Source organism: Geotrypetes seraphini, chromosome 4, assembly GCF_902459505.1.
Source record: "Geotrypetes seraphini chromosome 4, aGeoSer1.1, whole genome shotgun sequence".
NCBI lineage: Eukaryota > Metazoa > Chordata > Amphibia > Gymnophiona > Dermophiidae > Geotrypetes > Geotrypetes seraphini.
In genome coordinates, this window is record NC_047087.1 from 282,238,150 (window position 1) to 282,254,342 (window position 16,193).

Genomic DNA, 16,193 nt, shown 5'->3' on the forward strand with positions numbered 1-16,193 from the left:
CTGCGATGAGGTACGCAATCGAATGCCTTGCTAAAGTCCAGGTATACGATGTCCAGGGACTCTCCAACATCTAACTTCCCCGTCACCCAGTCAAAGAAGCTGATCAGGTTGGATTGGCAGGATCTCCCCTTAGTAAATCCATGTTGACGGGGATCCCGTAGGTTCTCTTCATTCAGGATCGTATCTAATTGGTGTTTGATAAGAGTTTCCATTAGTTTGCTCACTGTTGATGTGAGACTCACTGGTCTGTAGTTTGCCGCTTCTGTCTTGGAGCCTTTCTTGTGGAGTGGAATGACGTTAGCCTTCTTCCAGTCCAACGGGACGCTACCTGAACTAAGGGAGAGGTTGAAGAGCGCTGACAGCGGCTCCGCCAAGACATCACTTAACTCCCTGAGCACCCTGGGGTGCAGGTTGTCCGGTCCCATTGCCTTGTAAACCTTGAGCTTTGACAGCTCCACGTAGACACTGTTGGGCGTGAATTTGAAATCGCTAAATGGGTCTACTGAGTCAGCCCTTGTCTGTAGCTGAGGTCCATGCCCCGGTGCTTCTTGGGTGAAGACAGAGCAGAAGTATTCATTTAGCAGTTGGGCTTTTTCTGAGTCCTTTTCCACATAGTCTCCGTCTGGTTTCCTTAGACGTACTATTCCCCCTGAGTTTTACTTCTGTCACTGATATACCTGAAGAATGATTTATCTCCCTTCTGGATGTTCTTTGCTAGAGATTCCTCCATGTTGAATTTAGCCTCCCTGACTGCTGTTTTGACGGCTTTTGACTTGGTCAGGTATTCTGCTCTGGAGTCCTGTTCCCTTGATTGTTTGTAAGAGATGAATGCTTTTTTCTTTTCTTTGATGAGGTCTGAGATCTCCGCAGTGAACCACTGTGGTTTATTGTTTCTACGGCGTTTACTTACCAGCTTAACATAACGGTTCGTCGCATCCTGTATGGTGGCTTTCAAAGTCGACCACATTTCTTCCACACTATCAGTTTCTGCTTGGCTTTGTAGCATCTGGTGAACAAAGTCACCCATCTCTTGGAAGTTTGTGTCCTTGAATTTGAGGACCTTGGTTAGTGTTGCAGATTTAGTGAAGCCTTTCCCAAGATTGAACCATATCATGTTGTGGTCGCTGGAGGCCAATGTGCCTCCCACCGAGACTTCTGTGACACTTTCACCATTGGTAAGTAACAGGTCCAGTATTGCCTGATCCCTTGTTGGTTCCAACACCAGTGCTCCCTTCAAGGAGTTTAATAGCCACGTAGGAAGTGCAATATCAAAAGAAGGAGTGGGGAAGGGACACAATCAACCAACTATGAGAATAAATAATTTATTAAAAATATAACACATATAGCATATACAGAAAATATATACGTAGCAAGGCCTAAAAGAGTCTTTAAATTCTCTGTTACCTGGACACCAATCTAGGTGTCTAACTGTAGACGTTTTTTATAGAATTTGCCAGTAAATATTTCCATGTCCCCAGAAGGCTTATAGGGCTCCTTTTACTAAGGTGTGCTAAAGAAATTAGCGCACGCACGAAATTACCGCGCGCTAAACCCGCGCTATGCTTCTAGAACTAATGCCAGCTCAATGCTTACGTTAAGGTCTAGCTAGCACACGCGGCAAAGCCCTAACGCACCTTTGTAAAAGGAGCCCATAGTCTACATTTGTAATTGAGGTAATGAAGGGTTAAGCCATTTGACCAAAATCAAAAGAAACAGCAGCAGGATTTGAACCAGGCTTATCTAATAAAGGGTAGCATGATTGAAGGCCTCTACAAGAGTTTTCTTTTAATTAGTAGTGGTACATTTTTGCTACATTTCCTCTCTATTCCATTTAGCTCATATTTTCTAGCCTCTTTGCAGGCCTCCCTCTCTGCCTGCTCTCTGAATTGGTTATTTCTGCCTCCACACTTGCTCTTCCCATATCATTGTTTATATTAGTTCCACTCCATTTATGTGCTGTCATAAGGAGAGTGAGTGATGATGTAGTAAAATTGAAATTGTTCTCAAATAGGTTTATGAGACTAAATTGCATTCACAATGAATCTTAACTAAATGTACTCAAAAGTAGTAGAAAAACAAGTGAAATGCACCTCGGGCTGGTTTGATTCGATTGGAAAGCAAAGGGTTATGCGACAGTTTCTGTACCATGACCTTTCACATCCGAGATCAGTGGTTCCCAACCCTATCCTGGAGAACCCCCAGGCTAATCGGCTTTGTAGGCTAGCCCTAATGAATATGCATGGCGCAGATTTGCATGCCTGTCACTTCCATTATATGCAAATCTCTCTCATACATATTAATTAGGACTAGCCTGAAAACCCCGATTGGCCTGGGGGTCCTCCAGGACAGGGTTGGGAACCACTGTCCTAGATCCTTTATTAAGAATTAATTTAATTGATTGCAACAGGACCAAGATGTTAATACGTCCACTCCTGTCAAGATATTCTACCCATCTGCATGGTACAGCATGAAGATCCCTGTCCACAAAGAAGACTGAGCGTTTTGGGCTGAATTCTACAGATGGTAGCATTACCAGCCGGGGCTTTAAAAAACAGCGGCGGTCACATGTCAATCGCGCAACAGTGCCGTTTGTAGAATCGTGGCCACTGTCAAACCTAGGCGCTGGTAATGTAGGCTAGGGCTAAATTTCCGGTGCCTGTGCTGGACAGATACACTTAAGGTCATTTCTGGTGTTAGCCATGCCTACAACATTAGGCACCTCTGTTAGACGCCATCATGGTGCTGTTTTTGGAGACGCTGGTGGGTGCCTACTTTTTTAAAAATAATTACTTTAATTGGTTGGTCAATTACTGCACCGACTAAATCAATTAAGTTAGATGGCAGTATGTCTAGTTTAATCCACTTCAATATATGGAAATAAGGGTCAATAACCAAGTTGTAGATTGATACCTCTTTATTGTACTAACTTAATGTATCTGACAGCTTTCAAGAGTTATCCTTTCTTCTTTTGGTCAGTGAAAATAATGTATACTGGGCTTAAATAGTATGAATTCATCTAATAACACAGACAATTTAAGTCCTACATCTCAGTGAACAGGGATGGGGGATAGACAGAGGTGATACAACAGTAACATTTTACACGTTGACATGAAATGAAATTTAATAGAATGGTGTCTTGTTTTTATGAAAAAATAATTCTATAACCAGTAACTAACCAGGAGAGTGAATAACCCAATGCAATAAGAAAACTCCCCTAATACCAAATCGGGTTATTAAGAGGGAAAGATGTGATTGCAAATTACATTTTCAGACTTTGTGGATTCCTAGAGCATATATTCAGATGAAAAACAGTGTACAATAAATAACTATTCATTAGTTGCTCATTTCAACAATCATTGGTCTCCCCGTCAAGGTTCATTTTCCCTAGGAGAGGAATTCTGTAACAGGGTGCCCAATTTTAGATGCACTAATCAGTGCGTAGTAAGGGGGGGGCACGGACCTCCCCAGGCATTGTCTTGGTGGGGGCGCCGGCACCTCTGTTCCTCTCCGCTCCCAGTACCTCTTTGGCTCTTCACTGGCACGAGCAGCATCTCCAAACTATTATTCATGCTGGTCTTGGCTCTCCCTCTGATGTCACTTCCTGGTCACGGGACTAGGAAGTGACATCAGAGGGACAGCCGTGGGCAGCAGGTTGGAGATGCTGATTGCACTGGCAAAAAGTTAAAGAGGTACAGGGAGAAGGGAGAGTCAGGTAAGGAGTGGGGGTGGGGGTAGAGAAGAGGACATGGGGGTGCCACCTACCCTTGCTATGCCACTGACCCCAATGCAATGCATAGAGTGCTTATTCTATAACAACATTAGGGCATGCCAATTCTATTATAGAATACTAGTGTAAATAAAAATTAGCATTATGCCAGGTCAATAACAGGCGTAAATGGTTGTACCTAGGTATGCCATGCACAATACTGCCACCTACTGGGTTTAACACTGGGCTTAACATTGGCAAATTTATGTTTTAAGTGTACACTTACGTAATCTATTCCCAGGAAGGAAGTCATGTGATCAACTGTGCCATGGTATTCTAACATATGGTAATTATTATTTTGCCCTGGAATCCGAATGCTGCTTTGGAATCTGAACACCCTGCACGTTGTTCATGTGTGTTTGTGCATACGTTTCCCCAGCGCTCAGGCCACCCATACATCGTTCAGTTCATTGTCGGAAGTTGTAGTGAAAGCATCTTATGTGATTTTCACCTTTGTGTAATGTAGTGAGGAAAATACTGAACTGTATTATTATTATTATTTAATATTTTACCTTAATATCCAGTGTATTTACTGTTAAAATTTGAGTCTGTGGGACCCAGGAACAGATTAATCCAGTTTCTATTATTATTGTCTTGGAACTCGAACGATTTGGAACTTGAATGGGGTTCTGGAACGGATTAAGTTTGAATTCCAAGGTATCACTTCATTTAAGGAATGGAAAAGGTCAAAAACAGATGAAAACTGAAACAAGCACAAACAACATCAACGCAGGTGCCATAAGGCGGTAAAAGGGGCCAAAAGAGACTACAAGGAGAGAATAGCTAAGGAGGCGAAGAACTTCAAGCTGTTCTTTTGATATATTAAGGGGAAACGACCCGCGAAGGAAGTGGTGGGAGTGTTGGATAACCATGGAATAAAGGAAGCGCTAAAAGAGGACAAAGCAATTGCCAACAAACTGAACACATTTTTTGCGTCTGTATTTACCGAAGATGTACACAGCATACCGGAACCCATCAGGCTATATGATGGAAACGAAGACGGAAAGCTGGTAGGATTGATGGTCAGTCTAGAGGAGATGTATAGGCAGATTGATAGGCTTAAGAGCATTAAATCCCCAGGACCGGATGGCATCCATCTGAGGGTCATCAAGGAACTGAAAGGGACCATAGCTGAACTGCTTCAACTAATAGCCAATCTGTCGATCAAATCGGGAAAGATTCCGGAAGACTGGAAGGTGGCGAATGTTACGCCGATCTTCAAGAAAGGTTCGAGGGGAGATCCGGGAAACTAGAGACCTGTGAGTCTGACCTCGGTACTGGGAAAGATGGTAGAGTCACTGATAAAGGACAGCATCATTGATCACCTTGACGGACATGGGCTGATGAGGACCAGTCAGCACGATTGTAGCAAAGGCAGATCGTGTTTGACGAACTTGCTGCACTTCTTTGAGGGAGTAAACAGAGAGATAGACAAGGGCGATCTGGTCGACATTGTATATCTGGATTTTCAGAAGGCGTTTGACAAGGTTCCGCATGAATGAATACTTCGGAAAATTGAGAGCCATGGTATTGAGGGAGAAATACGTGGATTAAAAACTGGCTGGAGCATAGGAAACAGAGAGTGGGGGTAAATGGACAATACTCGGACTAGAAGAGCGTCACCAGTGGGATGCTGCAGTGTTCGGTGCTTGGACCCTTACTCTTTAACATTTTTATAAACAATCTGGACATAGGTACGACGAGCAAGGTGATTAAATTTGCGGACGATACGAAGTTATTCAGAGTAGTGAAGACACAGGGGGATTGCGAAGATCTGCAACGTGACATAATCAGGCTCGAGGAATGGGCATTGACATGGAAGATGAGGTGCAATGTGGATAAGTGTAAAGTGATGCATGTCGGTAACAAAAATCTCATGCACGAATACAGGATGTCCAGGACGGTACGTGGAGAGACCTCCCAGGAAAGGGACTTGGGAGTTCTGATCGACAAGTCGATGAAGCCGTCCACGCAATGTACGGCGGCAGCAAAAAGTGCAAACAGAATGCTAGGAATGATAAAGAAGGAGATCATGAACAGATCAGAGAAGGTTATCATGCCGCTGTACCGGGCCATGGTGCGCCCTCACCTGGAGTACTGCATCCAGCACTGGTCGCCGTACATGAAGAAGGACACGGTACTACTCGAAAGGGACCAGAGAAGAGCAACTAACATGGTTAAGGGGTTGGAGGAGCTGCCGTACAGCGAAATATTAGAGAAACTGTGCCTCTTCTCCCTCAAACAGAGGAGAATGAGAGGGGACATGATCGAAACATTCAAGGTACTGAAGGGGATAGACTTAGTAGATAAGGACAGGTTGTTCACCCTCTCCAAGGTAGGGAATACGAGAGGGCACTCTCTAAAGTTGAAAGGGGATAGATTCCGTACAAACATAAGGAAGTTCTTCTTCACCCAGAGAGTGGTAGAAAGCTGGAATGCTCTCCTGGAGGCTGTTATAGGGGAAAACACCCTCCAGGGATTCAAGACAAAGTTAGACAAGTTCCTGCTGAACAAGAGCGTGCGCTGGTAGGGCTAGTCATGGTTAGGGTGCTGGTCCGCGTGAGCGGACTGCTGGGCATGATGGACCACAGGTCTGACCCAGCAGTGGCAATTCTTATGTTCTTACTAGTAATCATTTTCATAGCGCTATTAGACATAAGCAGCACTGTGCACATTATATTCAGGTACTTTCTCTGCCCCTTGTGTGTTTATAATCTGTTTTTGTACCTGATGCGAAGAAGTGTTAAGTGACTTGCCCAGGGTCACAAGGAGCTGCAGTGGGAATTGAACCCAGCTCCCTAGGATCAAAGTCTGCTGCACTAACCATTAGGCTACTCCTTCACCCCGCTCCATTCCCGTCAAGTGTTTAAAGACAGCAAAGAAAGATTGTACAAATCTTTTATTTTTTTAAAAAGGAAACTATTATCTATTGTGTGCTTTTTGTAAAATGTGTATATATGTAAGTATAAGCAGGTTCTTTGTACCACGATTGCATATTTTCATTATAACAGATCACATGCATTCCCAATTACAGGCCGCTAATATGGAGGGATGATGAAGCAATGCAAAATGTTTCTTTTTTTTTTTTTTTGTAAATCTTTATTCATTTTAAAGCCAAAAATAAGTGCAACATATTATACAATCATTTACACTTTAACAGCACTTAAATTCAATCAGAATTATATTCTATGACAAATACATATATCATCCCCCCCCTTTCTACTTATCCAAAAATTTGCACTCAAAATTAAAAAAAAAAAATCTTCCCACCCACCCACCCTGGACGTGTGTTATCGAAAGGGGAAAATCAACAATCACTCCTTACAGAATTTTGTCAATGGCTCCCAAATATCCATAAACTTCCTATAATGTCCATTTTAAAAGTGTGACATAGAGATTCCCACCAAAAAGTATAATTTAATCGATCCCAGTTTTTCCAGTTCCTCAAAATAAGTTGTATGGCAACCCCTGTCATTATAAAGAGAAGTTTGTTATTCCGAGCAGATATATGGTTTTTAGCCCTCATTAACGTACCAAATAGGATGGTATCGTACGTCAGTGCCACTGGATTTTCCAATATTTTGTTCACTTGATCCCAGATGGATCTCCAAAATTTAAGTATCAAGGGACAATAGTACAATAGATGATCCAATGTCCCAACTTCGAAACGACAGTGCCAGCATCTGTGTTTCTTAATATAGAAACAACACCCTAAGTTCAGGGGTAATCAGTAGCCTGATATCAAAATGCCAATATGATGACGAAACTTATCTTCAAGAGGCAGATGACACCGTACAATCTTTGTCTGCTGGTGCATGCCCTGTTTCTGTATGTACCGGTATTCTTTTCAACACTGTGTTCAGGTTTGCAGATCTCCATGAGAAAAACCTATTTTTCTTGCTCCTCCCAGGTGGGCGTGGAGTTGCTGTTGGGCCAATTCTCAGCTCAAGTTCCTCGGACATATTTTGCGACAACGAAAATGGACCTAACTTTCTCTTTCAGAACAAGGGGGATGGGACTTTTGTTGACATGGCTGCTAGTGCTGGTAAGTGCAGATTTTTGTGTCTGTCCGATAAGCTATGCTGCTAAAACCTGATGAAAAAAGCACCTAACCTACCATGACTAATTTTATGTTAAAAACTATACCTGCTGTATACCTCCTTGGGTGAATCTCTTCATAAAGGCAGTTAATACGGTTATAAGATTGATTTTAATTTACAAAAGTTTGATACTGTAACATCATATTATGTTCAACTTCACTGGCTATCTACACAGGCTAGGACCATTTTTAAACTTAGGATGTTATTTACATAGTAACATAGCAAATGACGGCAGAGAAAGACCCAAATGGTCCATCCAGTCTGCCCAACCGTACATGCTCTATAAATTAATAATTTAATTTAAATGGTCCTTTTTCTTAGATATTTTTGGGCCAGAAACCCAGATTTATAAATTATAAATTATTTGTTATAAATTTCTTAATGGTCTTTTGTCTAGTTATTTTGTGGAACATTTTGGTTTTAATTCAGCAACCCGGACTTTGAGAAGGACCTCTTGTTTTGCTTTTGCCTCAGTGAAAGGTAGTACACACAATAAATTTTAGAGTTGCATGCTTTCTTATCAAATAGTTCAACAGGAGTCTGTGTTTCTCCCTCTGGTAAACAATAGGTTTTCTTATTTAAATTTTAGGCGCATGTTAAAAATGATTTTATTTACTAACCCCCTCTTCTACGAAACTGCGATAGCAGTTTCTAGCACGGGGAGCTGCGCTAAATGGCCCACGCAGCTCCCGATGCTCATAGGAACTCAATAAGCGTCGGGAGCAGCGTAGGCCATTCAGCGCGGCTCTCTGTGCTAAAAACCTCTAGTGCGGTTTTGTAGAAGAGGGGGTAAATTTCTGGGGAATCAGTGATGGTATATTGATGTAGTACTTAACCCCTCTTCTACGAAACTGCGCTAGCGTTTTGTAGCGCAGAGAGCCACGCTGAATGGCCTGCGCTGCTCCTGATGCTCATTGACTTTCTATGAGCGTCGGCAGCAGCGTGGACCATTCAGCATGGCTCCCCACACTAGAAACCGCTAGCGCGGTTTCGTAAAAGAGGGGGTTAATGATGTCAGATTTATATTTTCGCTGGCTTTGTACAGCTTGACTTTTTTGTAAGCCACTGTGAACTGTAAGGCTTTAATAAATATGCTGTTGCTGTTAGTACCAGAGCCCAGAAAATGTATCCAAAGAGCAGAAGTAATTATTTAGACTATTTACATATAGTAAGAATCTACTTACTGTTTTATAAATAATCAATTTTCAAAGTGATTTACCGTATATACTCAAATATAAGATGATCCGAATATAAGTCAAAGTACCCTTTTTCCCCAAAAAAAGGAGGAAAAAGGTTGACTCGAATATAAGCCAGGGGAGAGTTTGTTTAATATTCATGTGCCCTGCCAGACTCTCTACATTGTCTCCCCCTCCCTCCCTGCCCTGCTAGGCTTTCCACATTGTCCCCCACCCTCCCTGCCCTGCCCTGTCAGGCTCTACACCCTGCACCCTCCCTCCCTTCTCTGCACCCTGTCCCACCTCCCTGTCTGGTACCCTGTCCCATCTCTCTCCCGATGTCCTGCAGGCCTCAACCGAGCCTGCCGTATGATCTGGTGGTCCAGCAGTAGGCCGGGACAATAGCTCACAATGATTGGCCAAAAAACTCCGCTTTAATTCAGATTAAACATAATGATCTTTATGTGACAAAAAATAGCTGGACACACTCTTGTCTTCCCTCCTCTCAATCTTTTAGGCTACCAACACTCTTGAGGAGACAGAACAGTTCCCTGTTAAACTGAAGAAGGTGCTTCAGGGAGTGGTGCCAATTGCACAAGCACAATTCAGGGTTCCAAAACGGCTGTGAGAAGAATAAGATGCTGTCATTTTAAAGGCTTGTAATGATGGCATTGACAAGACCACACTCAGTCTTAAAAATGCACTATGGGGCTCATTTTCAAAAAAGATAGACGTCCAAAAGATATCATAAACTGGCACTTGGACGTCTAACTAGTCAAATCGTCAAAGTAGGCATTTTATTAATTAGCTCTGTCCCTCTGGAGCTCACTTCTTGCTAATCTACTCTACTAGTTCCCTCTTTCCTCAGAATTGTCTAAAAATATTTTTATTTTCCAAGGCCTTTGGTACCGAAGTCAATTGTGATGTAGTCACTGGGATATGACCCGGTTGCTTTTTGAGATGACTTCACCCTGCCTGCCTCTTTAGTTTTCTACATGATTACCTGGTGATGACTGATTGATCTAGAACATTCTGACCATTAGATACACATATATGATTGTTGTGTCTTTTTTCTTTCTCTCCCCTTCATACTGTCTTGTCATATTTGGAGTTCCTTTTCTCCTGATTTACTTTAGTTTGTACACTGCATTGTTATGTGTTCAGGAAATTTGGTATAATAAGATTAATAAACCATAACTTTGGTAGGATAGAGATGGGAGGGTTAGCCTACAGCGATATTTGATGCTTCTGATGGGGTTGGGAATTACCACATTCAAAACAGTTCACATACAGGTACTTCAAACATTTTCCCTATCTGTCCCAGTAGGCTCTCAATCTATCTAATGTACCTGGAGCAATGGAGGATTAAGTGACTTGCCCAGGGTCACAAAGAGCAGTATGAGGTTTGAAACCACAGGGTGTTGAGGCTGTATCTCTAACCACTATGCCACACTCTCCTCATAGAGGCTCCTGTTGCAGTCAGCAGAGTCTTCAGCCTGGGGACGGAGGAGGCTTTCTTTGGTGTCTTGGGAAAGAGGTAAATCCACTCTTTGGAGCTATATTTGGTGTCTTGAGAGAGGAGTTGGGACTTTCTCTGGGATATGGAGGGGATTCTTTACTGTCTTGAGCAGGGAAATCAGCTTGTTGCAGCTACATTTAAAGTCTTAGAGGGTTGTGGTGAAGCACTGGGAATTGCTCACAGTGAACCTTCATCAGTGTCCTGGAGAAAGGGGTAGCAGGACAGGGAGGGGATCTTCTTTAGAGTCTTGCAGGGGGAGGGGGGGGGTGTTAGACATTAAAGGATCTGTAATCAGGAGCCATGCATTAAGTCTGCTGGTTAACAGTGATACATTACTGAAGCCAATATTATGATAATTAAAGTTCACAAAACCAGTTTGATGGTTTGCATCCTGTTTTACCTTGCCTCAAGTACCTCTCTAATTAGGCAGTAATAGCTTTAAATAAATTTACTAAAAATTTTATGCCCTTTAATAGACTGGGCATTAAAATCATGGCTAACCACTTTAAAATCTGCCATTAATATTTTTAACAGATAATTTTAATATAGCATAGCAAATAAAGCTCTCTATATTATTATTAAACAATGAGAATATATTTTAAAGCTTCTAGGGATTCAAGGATATGGTATTTTGTCATTAAAAAAATTTGTTATTGTTTTTTATTTACTTTGAGGAAGGTTGGGCATATGACCGAAACCTATAAAAACATTTAAACTTAAAATTAATTTTGAAAATTGTGGGATTTTTTTTTTTTTTTTTTAAATATAACCATTGATTTTATATTGGATTCAAAGCACACCTATATTTTATACATTTTTTTCAAGTGCAGTTCTACTCTTTATATTTAAATTAAGTAATAAAACATAGTGGGAAGTGATAGTGTAACAGTATACTCTAGAGCAGGGATCTCAAAGTCCCTCCTTGAGGGCCACAATCCAGTCGGGTTTTCAGGATTTCCCCAATGAATATGCATTGAAAGCAGTGCATGCACAAAGATCTTATGTGTATTCATTGGGGAAATCCTGAAAACCTGGCTGGATTGTGGTCCTCAAGGAGGGACTTTGAGACCCCTGATGTAGCTGCTCTACAGAATACAGATATACGGCAATGCCAGGCTCCATAATTTTGTCAACTGCGCTATTAACTCATAATAATGCCATAGCCATGAGCCAAGACTATAATGAAACTTGTAATACCACTTAAATTGATATTTGGGGCTCCTTTTACTAAGCCGCGTTAGGGCTTTAACGCGCGGAATAGTACACGCTACATTGCCGTGCGTGCTAGACCTTAATGCCAGCATTGAACTGGCGTTAGTTCTAGAAGGGTAGCGTGCGGTAATTTCCTGCGTGCGCTAAAAACGCTAGCGTACCTTAGTAAAAGGAGCCCTTGGTTTTTTTTTTAATTTTAGATAAGTGGTTTTAGGCATAATGGAAACACATAGGAATGACAATTGTAACAGCCATTTTTATGAGTAAAACAATGCTTTTGTTGTGGGAGAGGAGGGTGGAAAATTATCAACTATATATGCAGGTAAATGTAAATCTGTACTTTTGGTGTCAGGTCACAAGCACACCGGGACAAAGGCGCGCGCAGACAATTGAGCGCAGCGTGGAGGCGCACGCCAAAGAAAATTACTGTTTATAGGGGCTCCGACAGGGGGTGTGGGGGGGAACCCCCCCACTTTACTTAATACAGTTCGCGCCGCGTTGTGGGGGCATTGTGGGGGGTTTGGGGGGTTGTAACCCCCCACATTTTACTGAAAACTTCACTTTTTCCCTGTTTTTAGGGAAAAAGTTAAGTTTCCAGTAAAATGTGGGGGGGTTACAACCCCCCAAACCCCCCACAACGCCACCGCGATCTGTATTAAGTAAAGTGGGGGGGATTCCCAACAAAACCCCCCGTCGGAGCCCCTAAAAACAGTAATTTTCTTCGGTGCGCGCCTCCGTCTTGCGCTCAGTTGTCGGCGCGCGCCTTTGTCTTCCGCGATTATGTCTATGAACCGTACTTTTACATGTAGCAGGGGCACTGGGGCAGAATTCAGAAGTATTTAGGCACTTTTTCTATTCATGTATATATATTTTTCTCAGAAAAACTGCTCACACAAGCTGTGTAAGGGTATATTTCCTTAGACAGTTATCCAAGTGAAAATACATACATTATTTCACTTTGAAAAATCAGTGGGAAGTCCACAGATGAGAAGTACCCGTGGACCTTGCATATACTTGAGCTATCTAAAAATTATCCCCATGGAAGACATTTTCTAAAGAGTTTTATTTATTCGTTCATTTTTCTATACTGTTCTCCCAGGGGAGCTCAGAATGGTTTACATGAATTTATTCAGGTACTCAAGCATTTTCCCTGTCTGTCCTGGTGGGCTCACAATCTATCTGGTGTACCTGGAGCAGTGGGGGGGGGGGATTAGGTGACTTGCCCAAGGTCACAAGGAGCAGCTTTAACCACTACGCCACACACTCCTCCTCTATGTGTAAAGTCTGTTTTATAGGTAGAAAAGCATTGGCAGCATTGGCAAGGCAGCTCTCTGGATGTGGGCAGAGGCTGAAACAGCAGAGAGGAAGTAGTAATACAAGTTCTTCCGACATCATCTTCTGGCCTGACTTCACTTCTGGTGAAGCGCACCGGAAGTGCTGTCAGCTAGGCACGTTAAACCTGTTAAAATTTTTTGCCGCAGTTAAGCAATTAACATGTTAATCGCGTTATTAATGCATTAATTGTTCAGCCCTAGTTTTTGGACAAAAAAAACAGTGGGCATGATTAAATGGCCAATTTTCTCAATAGAGGAGGATGGATAGTAGAATGCTGCAGGGATCTGTGCTATTTAAAACATTTATAAATGATCTAGAAATCAGAACAAGTGAGGTGATTAACCCCTTCCCCCTTTTACAAAGCTGTGATAGTGGCTGCCGCGTGGCAAACGCTCCAATGCCAATTAAATCCCTATGGGTGTTGGACCGATTACGGCAGTATCAGCCGCTACCATAGCTTTGTAAAAGGAGTCCCAAATTTGCAGATGATATGAAACTAATCAAAGTTGTTAAAGCACATGTGGACTGAAAAATTTCAGGCTGACCTTAGGAAATTGGAAGACTGGGCATCCCAATGGCAAATTAAATTAAATGTGGACAAATGCAAAGTGATGCACATTGGGAAGAATGATCCAAGTACAAAATGAGTCCAACAAGAAATCAGCAAGAGTGGGATGGGACAACTGCCTTTCCAAATGAAGAGTAGTCAAGAGGACCAATAAAACCGTAAATGGATTGTATCCATCCACAAAGGTATAGACCCAAAAGAATAGCCCAAATCATAGTTACTAGATCCTAGGGTCCACCTTAGGAGTCAGCACCTCAGAAAAAGATCTAGGTGCCATTTTAGATAATACACTGCAATTTTCAGCCCAGGATCCTAGGAATTATTAGAAAAGAGATAGTAAATAAGACCAAGAATAATATAACGCCTCTGTATTGCCCCATGGTGCGACTTCACCTTGAGTATTTTGCTCAATTCTGGTCTTCGTATCTCAAAAAGATATAGCCGAATTAGAAAAGGTTTGAAAAAGAGCAACCAAAATGATAAAGAGAATGGAACTCCTTTCATATGAGAAAAGGCTACAGAGGTTAGGACTCTTCAACTTGGAAAAGAGATGGCTGAGGGGGGATATGATTGAGATCTACGAAATCCTGAGTGGCGTAGATAAAAGTGAATCAAATGTTTACTTTTTCAAAAATTACAAAGACTAGGAGACACTCAATGAAGTTACATAGAAATACCTTTTAATAATAGAGCATATTTTCTCAGTGAATAGTTAAGCTCTGGAACTCATTGCCAGAGGATGTGCTAAAAGCGGTTAGTATAGCTGTGTTTAAAAAAGGTTTGGACAAGTTCCTGAAGGAAAAGTCCATGGTCTGCTATAGGGGACAGAGGATAGACAGATAGGGGAAGCTATTGATTGCCTTGGGATCAGTAGCATGCTTTATTTGGGTTTCTGCCAGGTACTTGTGACCTGGATTGGTCACTCTTGGAAACGGGATACTGGGCTAGATGGACTATTGGTCTGACCCAGTATGGCTATTCTTAAGTTCTTATTACTTTAAATCAGTGGTCTCAAACTCAAACCCTTTGCAGGGCCACATTTTAGATTTGTAGGTACTTGGAGGGCCTCAGAAAAAATGGTGACAGGTCAAAGGCGCACCGACAACCCAGCGCAGACAACTGAGCGCAAGGTGGAAGCGCGCTGAAGAAAAACAGTATTTTAAAGGGCTCCGACGGGGTGTGTGTTGGGGGACCCCCCCCCCCACTTTACTTAACAAAGATCGCGCCGGCATTGTGGGGGGGTTGGGGGGATGTAACCCCCCACATTATACTGAAAACTTCACATTTTCCCTAAAAAAGAGGGAAAAAGTTAAGTTTCCAGTAAATGAGGGGGGTTACAATCCCCCAAAACCCCCCACAACACCGGCGCGATCTATGTTAAGTGAAGTGGGGGGGGGGTTCCCTACCAACACCCCCTGTCGGAGCCCATTAAAATACTGGTTTTCTTCGGCGCGCTTCCACCTTGCGCTCAGTTGTCGGCGCGCCTTTGTCATTGCGCGCTTTTGTCTATGCACCGAAAAAATTGTTAATGTCCTATTAAAGAAATGACAATTTTGCATGAGGTAAAACTCTTTATAGTTTATAAATCTTTCTTTTTGGCTTAGTCTTAATAATAATATTGTCATTTATAGCTAAAGACATATGATCAAGAAACTTTTATTTTACTTTTGTGATTGTGATAAACATACCGAGGGCCACAAACTAGTACCTGGCGGGCCGCATGTGGCCCCCGGGCCGCGAGTTTGAGACCACTGCTTTAAATAGATGCCTATTCTGCCTTCCTACATAGGTGATATGTTATAATATTACTTCTAACTGTGTATTTTAAAATCGATAGCAGAGGGGACACATAGAAGGATGGTCTTATCCCCAAATTTGTAGAACACCTGTCATATAATAGAATTCATATGATGATGTACAGTAAGTGTTGCTGTGCAAGTTAGATTGGGACATTTGAGTATGGAAAAGATGGTAAATGTAACATCAATGTTGAATATTTTATCAAGGGACCTCTCAAGATATACAATACTAGCGTAACAATTTTTTTAAAGTCAGGCTGTCACATAATCCTAAGTAATAAAAATGGCCTGTTTTGGCTGGTGAGATTTCTTTTCCCTTCCTAGGGCAAAGAATGTTTCTGCACGTGAGAAAGCCCAAGCTCACTGTCCGCGGCTTTTGTGATCAGATAAATGAGAACATTAAAAAACAATGACTTTCTGAGGCATTTGTAACTTGTAATTTCCTCAACGCCATTCTTTTGGAGTATAATGAGTGTCTCTGTCTGATAAGATTCATTTTCATGGGCAGCCAAATAAATTATTTTTGGCTTCATACAAAAGCAGTGGGTTTTCCATCAAACAATATTGGAATTTGTGGCCATTCAATATAATCATAATTCAGCAACCATAACTAATATTCCCCAAGTCCTGTGTCTCTGTGGGAGAAGCATATGTACTATATTTATTGCTTTACTGAATTTAAGAGACTGGCAGTATATAAAATGAGGAGCCTGAAAAGG

The 16,193-nt window shown here is 42.0% G+C and overlaps 1 protein-coding gene across 5 annotated transcripts in view; it reads left to right on the top strand.

Moving 5' to 3' along the window:
- CRTAC1 (cartilage acidic protein 1) overlaps window positions 1-16,193 on the top strand; it is a 631,767-nt gene that overhangs the window by 347,181 nt on the left and 268,393 nt on the right. For all 5 annotated transcript variants that reach the window (XM_033942560.1, XM_033942561.1, XM_033942556.1 and 2 more), the window contains one exon: window positions 7,677-7,811. In XM_033942560.1, coding sequence (XP_033798451.1) covers window positions 7,677-7,811 — 135 coding nt within the window. The remainder of the gene's footprint in view (window positions 1-7,676; window positions 7,812-16,193) is intronic.